The 15648-nt window shown below is 43.2% G+C and overlaps 1 protein-coding gene across 3 annotated transcripts in view; it reads right to left on the minus strand.

Moving 5' to 3' along the window:
* Positions 1–15648, minus strand: part of LOC137374285 (phosphorylase b kinase regulatory subunit alpha, liver isoform-like) — a 285712-nt gene that overhangs the window by 102008 nt on the left and 168056 nt on the right. For all 3 annotated transcript variants that reach the window (XM_068040091.1, XM_068040092.1, XM_068040090.1), the window contains exons 25-28: positions 12061–12139; positions 11838–11967; positions 6362–6463; positions 1021–1139 (exon numbers count right to left, since the gene is read on the minus strand). In XM_068040091.1, the coding sequence (XP_067896192.1) occupies positions 1021–1139; positions 6362–6463; positions 11838–11967; positions 12061–12139 (430 nt within the window). The remainder of the gene's footprint in view (positions 1–1020; positions 1140–6361; positions 6464–11837; positions 11968–12060; positions 12140–15648) is intronic.

The raw sequence follows: 15648 nt of genomic DNA on the forward strand, positions 1-15648 counted from the left end.
GGCTGCATCTGTGGTGAAGGTGATAAGTTCAGATGCCCATGCCGATATGTGCAGCTGTGCATGGCCGATTGTGAGATCCCACAGAGGTCAGCTGCTGACCCCCGAAATGAGCCAAAAGTTAGAAAGTTAAAGGTCACTATCAGCATGACAGCAACTGGCATAAGGTGTCCCCCGGAGCCTTACAGACTAAGGTCACCCTCCAGAAGTGCACACAACTTTGCCACCATCTGCCTCAATAAACAAAGCCACCGGTGGCACTACTGCTCTGACACGCTCGGGAAGCTGATCATCGCGTGGTCCACTCGATTCTACAGTATCACCTTCTAGCCCCTACTGCCTCTCGAGTAGCACCTCTGCATCCCTCTGCACCAGGGAACTGCCAGTGTTGTTCAGCACGCAGCTTCAGCCCAGTTTGGAGTCGCTGGTCCCCATCTCGTGATACAGCTGCAGGCAGACTGCGTTCCTCCGCACGATGCCACCTCTGGAAAAACTGCTCGGAGGCAAGAACACGTTGACCAACGGGCACACTGCACCCCAGCGCAAATTTGCCGCTCACCCACCTCCTAATCCACTTCCGCGACAAAATTCAGCCCAGACTGTGAGTTTTATATTCTGCCATTTTTCTGTGTGAAGGTTTTCACATGACCTATAACAAGGTGTCTTGACAGTGGAGGTGCTTGCTGTGCTGTGGATATTTTAATCATACTCAGCTCATTTCTAATAAAATAATAAACTTAGTGTTTAGACCACAGAAATGAGCCTGGACTCTCCAAGCTGGTTTAAGTTTCTCAATGAGATTGCAAAGTGTCACTGTGTTTTCAACATATTTCAGTGCTAAAAAAGGATCTGTAATCCTTACAGAATACAACATTGTGATATAGTGACAAATACCACTGCAGAAATAAGAAGGAATTTAGAAGATGGAACTTCTTTGTGAAATGGACTAACCAATGATGCATTTTTGAATACCATTTGTGCTAATACTGCAGCACTAGAGACTATTTTATGTTAAGATCTTACCTGTTTCATTTCACTCTTTAGTTTGCTGATACCAGTTCTCTCAGTTTTTGTTGCTCCTGCATGACCAACTTCATGAATAGAAATAACAGGACTGATGGCAGCAGAATCGACAGGTTGTACTTGAAAAGAGAATACAAATGTTCCTGTTAAATCATGTATTTGACAATTATATTACAATGTAAATAAAACTGACAAACAACAAATACTTCTATTTAAATAGTGCCTTTAACAGGAGCGTCACAGGAGTGTCAGATAACCAAAAGCTTGATCATTAAGGTAGGTTTTAAGGAGCATCTTAAAGAAGGAGAAAGAGGCAAAAAGATTCAGGGACAGAATTCTAGAGCTTAGGGCCCAGGAAACTGAAGGCACAGCCACCAATGGTGGAGCAATGAAAATCAGGGATGTGCAAGAGGCCAGAAGTAGAGGAATGCAGAGATCTCGGAGTGCTGTAGGGTTGGAGGAGATTACAGAGAAGGGCAAGGCCATGGAAGGATTTGAAAACAAGGAAAAGAATTTTAAAGTAATAAATGCTGGCACTGCAGGTTATGAAATTATATAATGGAGAGAAGATTGGTTGTCACGGTCACGCAAAGAAAAATTATGAACTATAAAATGACTGTGAATGCACATGGTAACTGCTGGAACTGAATATATTGTCATGTCTGGTCAGGTGTTGAAGTAAGCATTAGAAATGCAAATGGACCATTCAATGTTAATGGCTACCCCTCTTCAATAAGTTGGACTAACAATGACTTTTCAGACATGGAGCCACCAGATTCAAACTCAGGTAAAAGGGTGTGAAAAAAACCACTACTTTATCACAATGGCATAGAGATGAGCAACATCCAAACCCATTGTATAACAATGGCCACACCATCAAACACCATTTATGATAACACAATAGGAGAGAAACTTGGGTCACCTAACAGAAACCAGGTCTCTGATAAGGAATTTTAATAAGAAGGAAGCGAGACCTATCCCAGCAAGAAGAAGCAGCCTGTCAGAATACCATCTTTAAACTACCTAGGGGCGGAGACAAAAGGTGCCCTTTGAAACTCCCTACCCGGGAAATGGAAACAGGATCGTTGCCTGTGAGCTGACTGAAATTTGACCAAAGAGGTCTGCAACCAAAGCATCCATCCAACTGAAACCTTCCAAAGTTTGAATTCAGAGTACCAGGAAAAAGGAAAAACTGGCCTGCACCGTTTTTAAATCCGGAGAAACAAACAAGGTGTCACAACAAATCCTTTTTAAAAAAACCATCAGATCAAAATGCATGCTATCTTTTTTTCTGCATGTGTGTGTGAGGGTGTGCGTGTGTGTGTGCGTGTATGCACGTGTGTGTGTATGCGTGTGCATGTGTGAATAAAGTTGTGAATATTTTCAGGTATTGTTAAATAAACATTTATCTTCCTTTAAATCTATGAGAAACCTGTTATTTGTCTGTTTATTGACTATTAAAGCGCTCAAGGGTGAAAACACAATTCTAATAAAAACACACTGTCTTCAGTCAGTTGAGAGGTGATAAGGCAAACTGTCCCCATCATTTCCCACCTGTCTGTAACACAGTGCAAAGTGTGAGCTAAATATGAGGACACATTCTGCAACAAAAATGTTGTTGTATCTTATCCTTTCAAACATATTTCAGCTAGACCCAGACACTGAGGATTTAAAATGCAGCAATGTCAGCAAGCTGGAATTTTAAAAGTCATAGTTTCTGAGTCACAAATGGCTGCCTGGGAATCAATCCCAGGTCAACTATTGTTTGTTGAAGTTATTTATATCTCTAAGGTCCTTTAGTCTCTAGTCTGTCAGTGCGGGAGGTAATTTAAGGGACACAGTGATGATTAACATTTAGCTTCCATTGGACCAGATTGGATATCAAAAAGAGAAGTGTTATGAATGCTGGACTTTATAGTATGATTATCTTTTAAAAACTGTGGACTTCATTGACCAATACCACCTATTTCCTTCTCTCTAGCAAATTCCATACATTTCTGGCTCTGTTTCTTTTTTTTAACATCTGATTTTTTTGCCTGAAGGCCTCAGGCACCAACTCATAAGCATTGAGAACTGCAGTGTTAACCATTTCATAGTCACTTGACTATGCTTCCAAAAGTATTGATTATACCGCTAACGCTTTTCCCACTAACACACTTTGCAATAAAATTGTCCAACTTTTTTCGGCAATTGCAAATTCGTAGCAACTTTTTCAAAGGTTACAAAATATATTTCAACTCCTTCCTCACTGAATTTAGGCACTAGGCGAATATTCCTTGCCAAAGAAAACCAGGAGCTAAATCGGATTCATCCTTAAACCTTCCTGCCAGCCCCTTTTCACATAACCTGATTACGGCCTCAACTCTATTTTCTTGTCTACCTGCTATCACCTTTGACTCGCTTGTCAATCAAGAATCTATTTAACTCAGCCTTAAAAATACTCAATGACCAATTTGATAATAAACTTGGTGAACAGCGAGTTTGCTAAGCCTAAGGTCACCTATTTGGGGCATGTCATGGGTCAAGGTCAAGTGTTGCCTTGAGAAGCCAAGGTTCAGGCAATCAGACTTTTCAGTTCCAAGACAAAAAAAGATGTTGTAACTCATAGAGATGTGTGGGCTCTGTCCAAAGTCCATTCCTAACTTCAGTACAGTAGTAACCCCACTGATAAATTTCTTAAAAAGAAATCTGAAGGTCCAGTGGACAAATTCCTGTGAAATGGCATTGGAGAAATTATTGGAGAAATTAAAGGCCATTTTAATAAATGAGCCTGTCCTAGCGGCACCAAATTTTGGTAAACCCTTTAAAGTAAATGTTGATGGCAATGCTGTAGGAATAGGAGCAGTGTTACTCCAGGATAATTATACTGCAATTGAATGATTGGTCAGTTACTTCTCTAAACAACTAAATAAATAGCAAAAGTGCCACCACCATTTACCCTAAAAATTGTACGTTACAGGGAAGAGCAATGTAATTCCCGACACTCGATCCAGAATTTAAGAAAAGGGTATAATGGAGGAAAACAATTGAGACAGGTGAAAGTGTTGTTGTTACCTGTGTAAAATGTAAAATGTCCATGATTGGAATGTTACATGTTGATAATGTTGTAGAAATATCATTACTACAGTAATGAATTTTCTAATTATAGGGGGGAGGCGTTATGAACCCTAGACTTTATCGTATGATTATGTTTTAAAAACTGTGATCTTTAATGCAGTGACCTCACACCAAGTCTGTCCGGAAACAAACCAAGCATCTTGGTTACCATGCGTACAAGGAACCCTTTTGAAAGCAGAATGCAAAGATGTGACACCTGAAGAACAGTGGGTTTCGCTCTCTCAGATTGTAAACCGGGAGCCAGGGGCTCTGAAGGTGCAAACTGAAGTTGTAATTTTTAACACCTGGAAACAAAGGAAGGCTCAGGTGTGGCCAGACTTGTGCATATTGGAGAAGACAAATGGCTACTGACTTTTGATTCTGGATAAATTCAACAAGCTTTCAGAAGTCTGGCGGCGGTAAGAAAGACCAGAAGACATAAAGACCAGCAGCCTCAGAAGAGAGAGAAAAAATATCTGCTCTCTGAACACAGATACAGTGAAAGGCTGGAAGACTGAACCCTATTCGAAAGCTGAGGTTTGTGGAGGAAAAAAGGCCAACATCACCAGAGATCACCTCATTCATCTAAATTCAGGTCAAAGGTGCTTGGAAGAAGTGAGCAACGAGGATGTTGACTGAAAAGGACTGGGAGATTCAACTGGAAAGAGTTTGGGACTTTTATCTGCAAAGATATTGCTTCAATTAGGACACAGTAACACATAAATGTGGTGTGGGGTTTTCAAGTGTTTTAATAAGTTAAAGAATACCCTTCACAGAATCACAGAATAATACAGTGCAGAAGAGGCCCTTCGGCCCATCGAGTCTGCACCGATGCATTAAAGACACCTGACCTGTCTACCTAATCCCATTTGCCAGCACTTGGCCCATAGCCTTGAATGTTATGACGTGCCAAGTGCTCATCCAGACCGTCACCACCCTCTGGGTAAAAAAGTTCTTCTTCAAATCCCCCTTAAACCTCCTGCCCCTCACCTTAAACTTGTGTCCCCTCGTAACTGACCCTTCAACTAAGGGGAACAGCTGCTCCCTATCCACCCTGTCCATGCCCCTCATAATCTTGTACACCTCGATCAGGTCACCCTCAGTCTTCTCTGCTCCAGCGAAAACAACCCAAGCCTATCCAGCCTCTATTCATAGCTTAAATGTTCCATCCCAGGCAATAATTGTAATTAATAATTGTAATTTAGTGTATTAACCATTTACAAAGTACTGTTTAGTTAATGTTGACTTTTAGTTTAGTTATTGTAGTAAAAGTCTTAAAATGTGAAATCTTGTCATGTAATTCTTCAATCAGTCTGGGGAGTTCATATCTCGTATTTTAACATTAACGGTCTCACTGAGGCCGTAATAGAAGCATATAACCATGTACTTAATGTCTTCTATTTTGTTGTGCTACTGTGTGTTTTACAGCTAACAGGGGTTCAGTGAAGTATCATTTTTCATCAATCACTCATTTGCTTCTCCAATTCATATCCACTGAAGTGAATATGTTTCACAGCTTTGTGTTTTCCAATCGTGTAATATTAAGCACTAATGCAGATTTACTTTTACCTCTGTGTCTATCCATATTGCTTTGTTTTAATAAACGAGTTGTAGATTAGTTTGAAATATGGGGTTTTACACCCAACCGAGAGAGAAGATGATGATTGCAGACATCCAGTTTTGCAGTATAACCCAGAGTTAAAGTTTAGGCTGTTAGCACTGAGACACTCTACATCCTATTCACTAGATGCAAAAGGCTATATTATATTTGGGAGGCATACAGCGCTGCTTATGAGTGCTGCATTCTGCGGTGAGCATGAGTGAGGAGTGTTGGACCATGTCTCAATCCTAACAGTACGGCAGTGAAAGTTTCATCAAAAGGCAATATTTGCATCCAAGAGCATCGGGCAGAGTGGGAGTGTATTCTGCTGCAAGGTAAAGACTTCTCTGGGGTTGTGACTCACATCGGAAGAAGACATTTGTAATGAGGTATGAGAAGGTTGTTGGTGTCCACAGAGCCAGTGTTAGGAACTGCCTTCAGGATCAGAGGAATAAGGGAATGAGAATACCACCACCATGGCAATTTTAGAACCGTAGTCTATGCCAAAAAATAGTTACATTATTTGTGTAAGTAAACTTACAGCAAATAATAATTTAGCAATGTTTTTAAAATGTAGTAACAGTAACCTCGTTCTTGTTAAGTAGCATTATTTAGTTAGTATTAGAAAATAATGTTGAAACTGACCACTTTTTTCTACTCCAAACTCCTTTCCACTTAGAATATGATGCAGAAGTTTCTTCATGTCAAAAGGACTCAGATTCATCAAATTCTCTGAAGCCTCTTCCTCTGTATGTGAAACAAAGGTGGAATTTAGAAAACAATTCAAATACAGATTGGTTAACACAGCGTGTTTCCGGCTGCTCTACACTTGGCTCGGGGAACATCACAAAATGTTGAGAGCTAAGTTTAGAAATGTCATTCCCTTTCCACATTTGCACAGTGACATAATCCAAAGGGTTAGTTTCCACATGTACACTGCAGATCGAGGGATGGGCTTTCATCAACCACCTCTGCGCTGTCCAACTGCCTGTCCAACCATGGATGAGGCAAATTTTCCCCAACACAACCAAAACCATTCTTTTCAGGCCCCCTCCACAAATTCCAGGCCCTTCCACTGATTCCAATCCTTTAATCACTCAGATGAATTCAGACTATGCAAAAAACCCTGATGCTCTTTCAGCCTTAAGCTAAGCTCGAAACTCTATTCATCCATCACTTTCAGGTCAGCTTATTTCTCATCTCTGCCAGTACCTCAACCCGACAACCACTGAAACCCTTACCTACAGCTTTATCGCTTCTGGACTCAGTGCAGGAGATATGTACCTTTCCCATTTGAGCAGTAATCCAGCAGATCACATCTTCCGTCTGTTATAGAACCTGCGTGATTTCATTGAATTTAATGACAATGAAAAGCAGGTGGATTCTCTAATAGGAGTTCAATCCATTCCACCAGATTACTGCCCAGGCAGTGAAAATAAAAAAAAAACCTAGCCCAATTTTTCCAACATCTTAATGAAAGCAAAATACTGCAGATGCTGGAAATCTGAAATAAAAACAAAAAGTGCTGGAAATACTCAGCATGTCTGGCAACATGGATCAGTCTTCTGCTGCAATGGCTCTGCTCTCTGGAATTCCCTGCTTAAACCTCCCTACCACCGCCTTTAAAATCTTTCTCAAATTTTTTGGTCACATATCCTAACTCTCCTGCCAAGGCAATATACCTGTTCTGTCCTCTCTTACATATATGCCCACGACAGAACCCAGCCCACCAACATAGCATTAAGGAGCATTTTCAATGTTAAATGAGTTCTATAAAAGCAACTTCTTGTTGGTCAACCTGCTGTTAGAGGCTTGAACATACTTCAAAAGCAATCAGTTTTAAAAATAATTATTTACAATATATTCAGATTTCAGTAACTGTATCTTCGATTGCACTTCTTGTTACACCCCTGAGCTTTGCCATTAACCGCGCATTAGAAAAGGAGAGAATCAAATTAAGCAAACTAGACTCAGATTGTAGTACTGTCCACTAACAGAAAAGGAAGACTTCAAAAATATTCAACGTTTAATGAATATACTTTAAGTTAAGACACAATACAGCCACAGTACAGGAGGCAGTGGTGTAGTGGTAATGTCACTGGACTAGTAACCCAGAGCCCCAGGCTATTTTCCTGGGGACATGGATTCGAATCCCACCATGGTAAAAGGTCGAATTTGAATTCAATTAATAAATTTGGAATTAAAAGCTAGTCTAATGGTGACCATTAAACCATTGTCGATTGTTGTAAAAACCCATCTGGTTCACTAATGTCCTTTAGGGAAGGAAATCTGCTGTCCTTACCTGGTCTGGCCTAAATGTAACTCCAGACTGACAGCAATGTGGTTGACTCTTACATGCCCTCTGAAATATCCTAGCAAGCCACTCAGTTGTATCAAACAGCTACAAAGTCTAAGAAAAGGAATGAAACCGGACGGACCACCCGGCATCAACTGAGGCACCGGAAACGACAACGGCAAAGCCAGCCCTGTCGACCCTGCAAAGTCCTCCTCACTAACATCTGGGGGCTTGTGCCAAAGTTGGGAGAGCTGTCCCACAGACTAGTCAAGCAACAGCCTGACATAGTCATACTCAGGGAATCATACCTGACAATGTCCCAGACACTGCCATCATCATCCCCGGGTATGTCCTGTCCTACCAGCAGGGCAGACCCACCAGAGGTGGTGACACAGTGGTATACAGCTGGGAGGGAGTTGCCCTGGGAGTCCTCAACATCGACTCTGGACCCCATGAAGTCTCATGGCATCAGGTCAAACATGGGCAAGGAAACCTCCTGCTGATTACCACCTACCACTCCGCCCTCAGCTGATGAATCAGTACTCCTCCACGTTGAACACAAATTGGAAGAAGCACTAAGGATAGTAAGGGTACAAAATGTACTCTGGGTGAGGACTTCACTGTCCATCATCAAGAGTGGCTCGGTAGCACCACTACTGACTGAGCTGGCCGAGTCCTAAAGGACATATCTGCTAGACTGGGTATGCGGCAGGTGGTGAGGGAACCAACAAGAGGGAAATACCTCCTTGACCTCATCCTCACCAATCTACCTGTTGCAGATGCATCTGTCCATGACAGTACTGGTAGGAGTGACCACCACACAGTCCTTGTGGAGACGACGTTCCATTTTCACACTGAGATGCCCACCGTCGTGTTATGTGGCACTACCACTGTGCTAAATGGGACAGATTTCGAACAGATGTAGCAACTCAAAATCGGGCATCCATGAGGCGCTGTGGACCATCAGCAGCAGCAGAATTGTACTCAACCACAATCTGTAACCTCATGGCCTGGCATATCCCCCACTCTACTCTTACTGTCAAGCTGGGGGACCAACCCTGGTTCAATGAAGAGTGCAGAGGGCATGCCAAGAGCAGCACCAGGCATATCTCAAAATGAGAGCCTGATGAAGCTACAACACAGGACTACTTGCATGCCAAACAGCAGAAGCAGCATGCGATAGACAGAGCTAAGCGATCCCACAACTAAAGGATCAGATCTAAGCTCTGCAGTACTGTCATCCAGTTGTGAATGGTGGTGGATGATTAAACAACTAACTGGAGGAAAAGGCTCCACAAATATCCCCATCCTCAATGATGGGGGAGCCCAGCACATCAGTGCAAAAGACAAGACTGAAGCAGTTGCAACAATCCTCATCCAGAAGTGGCGAGTGGATGATCCATCTCGGCCTCCTCCTGAGATCCTCAGCATCACAGATACCAGTCTTCAGCCAATCAGATTCACGCCATGTGATATCAAGAAACGACTGAAGGCACTGGATACTGCAAAGCTATGGGCCCTGACAATATTCCAGCAATAGTACTGAAGACCTGTGCTCCAGAACTAACCATGCCCCTAGCCAAGCTGTTCCAGTACAGTTACAGACAGGCATCTACCCAGCAATGTGGAAAATTTCCTAGGTATGTCTTATTTCCTAAGTAGGCCAAATCAAAACCGGTCAATTACCGTCCCATCAGTCCACGCTCGATCATCAGTAAAGTGATGGAAGGTATCGTCCACAGTGCTATCAAGCAGCACTTGCTTAGCAATAATCTGCTCAGTGATGCTCAGTTTGGGTTCTGCCAGGGCCACTCAGCTCCTGACCTCATTACAGCCATGGTTCAAACTTGGACAAAAGAGTTGGACTCAAGAGATGAGGTGAGAGTGACTGCCCTTGGCATCAAGGCAGCATTTGATCAAGTATGGTATCAAGGAGTCCTAACAAAACTGGAGTCAATGGGAATCAGGGGGAAAACTCTCTGCTGGTTGGCGTTGTACCTAGCACAAAGGAAGATGGTTGTGGTTGTTGGAGGTCAATCATCTGAGCTCCAGGACATCACTGCAGGAGTTCCTCAGGGTAGTGTCCTAGGCTCAAACATCTCCAGCTGCTTCATCAATGACCTTCCTTCAATCATAAGGTCAGAAGTGGGGATGTTCACTGATGATTGCAGAATGTTCAGCACCATTCGTGACTCCTCAGATACTGAAGCAGTCCGTGTAGAAATGCAGCAAGACCTGGACAATATCCAGGCTTGGGCTGATAAGTGGCAAGTAACATTCACACCACACAAGTGCCAGGCAATGACCATCTCCAACAAGAGAGAATCTAACCATCCCCCCTTAACATTCAATGATATTACAATCACTGAATCTCCAACCATCTTCAGCTGCTTCATCAATGACCTTCCCTCCATCATAAGGTCAGAAGTGGGGATGTTCGCTAATGATTGCACAATATTCAGTACCATTCGTGACTCCTCAGATACTGAAGCATACATGTCCATATGCAGCAAGACCTGGACAACATCCAGGCTTGGGCTGATAAGTGGCAAGTAACATTCACACACACCAAGTGCCAGGCAATAACCATCTCCAACAAGAGAGAATCTAACTATCTCCCCTTGACATTCAATGGCATTACAATCACTGAATCCCCCACTATCAACAACCTGGGTGTTACCATTGACCAGAAACTGAACTGGTGTAGCCATATAAATACCAAGGCTACAAGAGGAGGTCAGAGGCTGGGAACTCTGCGACGAGTAACTCACCTCCTGTCTCCCCAATGTCTGTCTACCATCTCCAATACACAAGTCAGGAGTGTGATGGAATACTCTCCATTTATCTGGATGGGTGCAGCTCCAACACCACTCCAGCAGTTCGACATTATCCTGGACAAAGCAGCCCACTTGACTGGCACCCCATCCACCACCTTCAACATTCACTCCCTCCACCACCAATGCACAGTGACAGCAGTGTGTACCATCTACAAGATGCACTGCAGCAATGTACCAATGCTCCTTCAACAGCACCTTCCAAGTCTGTACCTAGCCAGTGACGCCCACATCCCCCGAACGAATAAAAAAAAGCCCTGCACAGAAACATTTGCATATAATTTCTTTACACACATGCTTAAATGTTTGAATGGGCCTATTACAAGATAGGAAAGTAGCAAGGAATAGATTCACTGGTAAATGCAAAATATTGACAACCTTGGTTGTGGTAACACTTGTTTCATGATATCGGGCACTAGGTGGTAATCTACTGCAGAACAGAATTTTGACACTCCCGGAATTAAACTGACAAAATACATGTGACTGAATACATAAAAAACCCTTACAAATGGTCAGTATTTATGATACAATTTTAAGGCATTACCATTTTCACATTCAGTAGAGTGGAGTTTAATGATCAACACCACTGACACTGGAATAAAGCAAAACTTGTTGCAAGTGTTCATTAATGTCACCATTGCAGTCAAACTACCTGGTTGGCTTTATAACAGCACTAAAAAAACTTCAAGATGATCCAAGAAATGGCCTTACACCAGTTACAACTATACTGTCAATATCCCTGCTTGTGATCAGTACCCAGTGAGTGAAAGTGAGTGAACACACTCACACATTACATACACACATTAATCAGCCAAGGACAGATGAACGAACTGCTGATGCTCACTGTCCAAACCAAGAGATCATTTTCTGAAACACGTCAAAGTCTTCAGGAGACACAGGGGTAAACTGAGCAACAAAAAAACAGAAGAAATGGCAGTAAAGATGCAGTTTATCGCATGCCCTGCTCACCAAATAGTTTATACATTCATACCTGAACAGCTGAGACTATAAGCAAGCTCTGTGGCCATCACCTGAATGATGAGTCCAATTCTCAGTCTGAGCATTTCTGCAAAGAGACAGGGCTCTGTCCTGACATACATCGCAAGGTAAACCATGATTTCCTGAGGTAAATACAAAGTGCAGAAACACAAGATAAATACGGTAGTGGACCAACTAACAACACCCATTAACAAATACACCCGCTGAGATCGTACCTGGGTAAGGACTGCTAGGCTAATGTCTTGTCCACTTGCTTCATAAATAAGCTGCGTTAGTTCATCAGGTGGCAAAGGACTAGAAAATAAAAGGAAGCTGTAAGGATATTCTGGTCTTTCAAATAATTATTTTATGCAGATGGAACAATTTTGGAAAACATTTGAAAATGCCATGTTTTGATATTGGTGTAATACCCCATCACTAAATATGTCGTGAAACACACCTAGAAACCAAAAACATCATAATGAATAAAAGCAAAATACTGTGGAGACTGGAAACCTGAAATGAAACCAGAAAGTGCTGGCATTACTCAGCAGGTCTGGCAGCATCTGTCGAGAGAGGGAATAAGAGTTAACGTTTCAGGTTGGGAATGAAAGGTCACAGAGCTGAAACGTTAACTCTGTTTCTCTCTCCACAGATGCTGCCAGACCTGCTGAGTATTTCCAGCACTTTCTGGTTTTATTACGAAATAATGAAGTTCAAAAATTGAATGAATTTCAAAAGTTGCTTGAGAAACTTGATTGAATTCTTTGAAGAACTAACAGAGAGAATAGACAAGAGTAATGAAGTAGATGTAACATACCTACATTTCCAAAAAGCTTTCAATAAGTTATCACATTATAGAATAATGAATAAGGCTAAAGCATGTGGAATCAGAAGGACAACTAGCAGAACAGATACCAGCTGGCAGCAGAGAATAGGGGTGAGGAAAAAGCAAAATGCTGCGGAAATCTGAAATTAAGATGGATAATGCTGGAAGTACTCAGCAGGTCTGCTAGCATCTGTGGAGAGAGAAACAGAGTTAACAAGCTGAATTTTCATCACAGAGGTGGCAAACAGGAGCTGGATTTGTTTTTGGGTCAGAAACCCTCTTCTGGTGGGAAACTGATTAAAGTTCAGATTTTCACAGGGATGAGCCCTTAATTGATTTGGAGATGTGTTTCCTGTCCAGTTAGAGCCAGTGGGGATGGGAAAGGAGGTCGGTCAGATGTAGTGTGGAACTCATTTAGACTCCCCACGGCAGCAATCACTGAGGCTGCTGGTGGTCCTGAGGGAGAGATCTGTGATTTGTGCGAAAGCCTTCCACTGCTCCAGAGGAAAGCAAAATGTAACAGGGGAGCCAGTGGCCTGGTACCTGAGCTGACCCTCACTTCATTGATGCCAACTGGATCTAACGCTGGAGGCCATCAGGGAGAGGAGGAAGGCTCTCTTCCTGGGGAGGGTGGGGGGGGGGGGGTGGTGGTGGCAGGAGGAGGCCGCCTCATTGTGCAGCAGGCACCTCTCTGTTCAGCGTCATCTTCCTTCGCCTGTTCTTCCTCTCCCTCTATCACCTCCTACTCTTGCTCCTTCCCCGATGAGCTGTCTCCTTCCAGGTCTCACTGTCCTCAAGGTCCACACCTCTCTGGAGGGCCATGTTATGGAGACCGCTGCAGACCATCACAATGACCATGACTCTTGCAGGAAGGTATTGGAGGGTACCACCCAACCGGTCCATGCACTGGAATCACATATTCAGAAGCCCGATGGCCTGCTCAATAGTTGCCCTGCTGAGCGGGTGGCATTGGTTGTATTGCCCCTGTGCCTCTGTCTGGGGCTCCTGTAGAGGGGTCAGTAGCCATTTCTTCAAGGGATTTCCCTTGTTCTCTCGGATCCTGTTACGACCAAGGCAGGAGTAATGCACTGTTAATTCAGACCCACTACTCCACAGGTCACATCATATCAAGAAAGTTTTTCACCTACCAAAGAATAGTCAAATTAGGTACTCTATTTGTCCCCCAGAATAAAGCACAGCAAACCAGGTTTCTTTAAACAACAGTGTTTATTAGAAAAGAAATAATAGGCCATAACTACAATTGAGATAAATATATATATATATAAGAAACTCCTTAACCCTCATACACACACATTAAACAAAACGGTTAACCCGGGGAAAAAGGAGTTTTGGTTTACAACTGTTTCTTAGGAATAGACGAATAATAAAAATAATTGAGTTTATCATGTTCTGGTAGGATGTTTTCAGTATGGTGAGATGTCCCAGAGTTGAATAGTCGGATGCCATTTGAAGTCTCTCCAGGTGAGTTTGGCGAACTGTCTGTAATGGGTAGGCGTTCACACAAGTCTTCCTTCAGGGGTAAAGCAACGGGTCTGTTTGGGTTTTGAAGCAGCAGTTTAGCAGTAGAAGAATTCTTCATATTTCAGGATCTCCCAAAACAGAGAAGGTAACAGAAACCACATTGGATGCAGGGATTCATCTCAAGAGATGTAGGATTCCTTTACAGAGAGAAGTCTTTTTTTCTCTGGGTCTTCCTCTCTTGCTCCAGGGAGGTCAAAACAAAGATTTCAAAAATTTGCTCTTTGTCCAACTCACTGGCTTTTTTAAAGGGTCCAAAGTGAAACAAAACCTTTCTGAACATGGTCACATGTCCAGACACAGTGTCTCTGGTCATTCAAAGAAAACTGCTCTGAGGAAGGCCAAACCCCTGTGGTTTCCTTGAAACTGCCTACTTTCCTGTCCTTGTGTAAGTTCAACTTCCTTTCAAAGCACCCATAATGTTCAACTTCTGCTTTGAACTTCTTTTCAACACATTGTAGGAATTCCAACTATTTGCAGGTGTCTTCCACTGAGCAAAAATCCTTTCTCAGTTTTCAAAACACACAGAATTCTATGTTCCGAGTACAAAATAAAACCTCTTGTAACAAATCCATCCATACACTTTGGGGGTTGGGTTGGCAGCCTGGACTGGCAGAAGATTAAGGAATCATAGCAGCTGTCAGGAAAGCGAGCACACACATGGTGGTCACTTATGTGGTCACAGACCAGATGGATGTTGAGGAATAGAAGCCCTTCTTGTTGATGGATATCACTGCCCGATCGCTGGGTGCCACAATTGCCATATGGATGCAGTCGATCATGCCCTGCACCTGGGGGAATCCAGTAGCAGAGGCAAAACTCACTGCCTTCTGTGCCTGCTAGGCTGTGTCTGTCATTAAATGAATGTGCTGTCCAGCTCTTGCAGGAGAGCATCAGTGACCTGCAAGATCCAGCGATGTGCAGCTGTTTGCAAGATGCCACTAAGGTTGATCCTTGGAAGGAACCAGAAGTGAAGACGTTCAAGGCCACAGTGACTTTGACGGCTACTGGTGGGGCATGGTGACCGTACTGCGAGGAGGTCTTTGGCAATGAGGGCACAGATGTCTGTGAACATCTGCCTGGAAAATCAAAGCCTCCTGTGACACTGGGTCTTGGCCATCTCCAGGTAGCTTCATCTCCAGCAGTACATCCTGTATTGAGGGTTGGCCTCTGTTGTCTTCCTTCTCCTCTTTCCTCTCACATGCCCTCCTGATGCCCAGAGTTTTCCCCTTCCTGCAGAGGGTATTGTCCCTCATCACCCTTGGGCTTAAAATCTTACAGCCATGTGCCCATTGGCAATTGGAGCCTTCCGTCTGGGCAGGTTGCTGCCCAATTGTGATTGGCAGTCTTCTGAGTCCCACTGTTCTGTCCCCGTGATGCCAGGGGGTCCCACTGGCTCTCTAATGGGGCTGGGATGATGCCCTCACTGTGTACCTAACTGGTCAGGTTCTGCAGA

This window comes from Heterodontus francisci, chromosome 10 (genome assembly GCF_036365525.1).
Source record: "Heterodontus francisci isolate sHetFra1 chromosome 10, sHetFra1.hap1, whole genome shotgun sequence".
NCBI classification, from domain to species: domain Eukaryota; kingdom Metazoa; phylum Chordata; class Chondrichthyes; order Heterodontiformes; family Heterodontidae; genus Heterodontus; species Heterodontus francisci.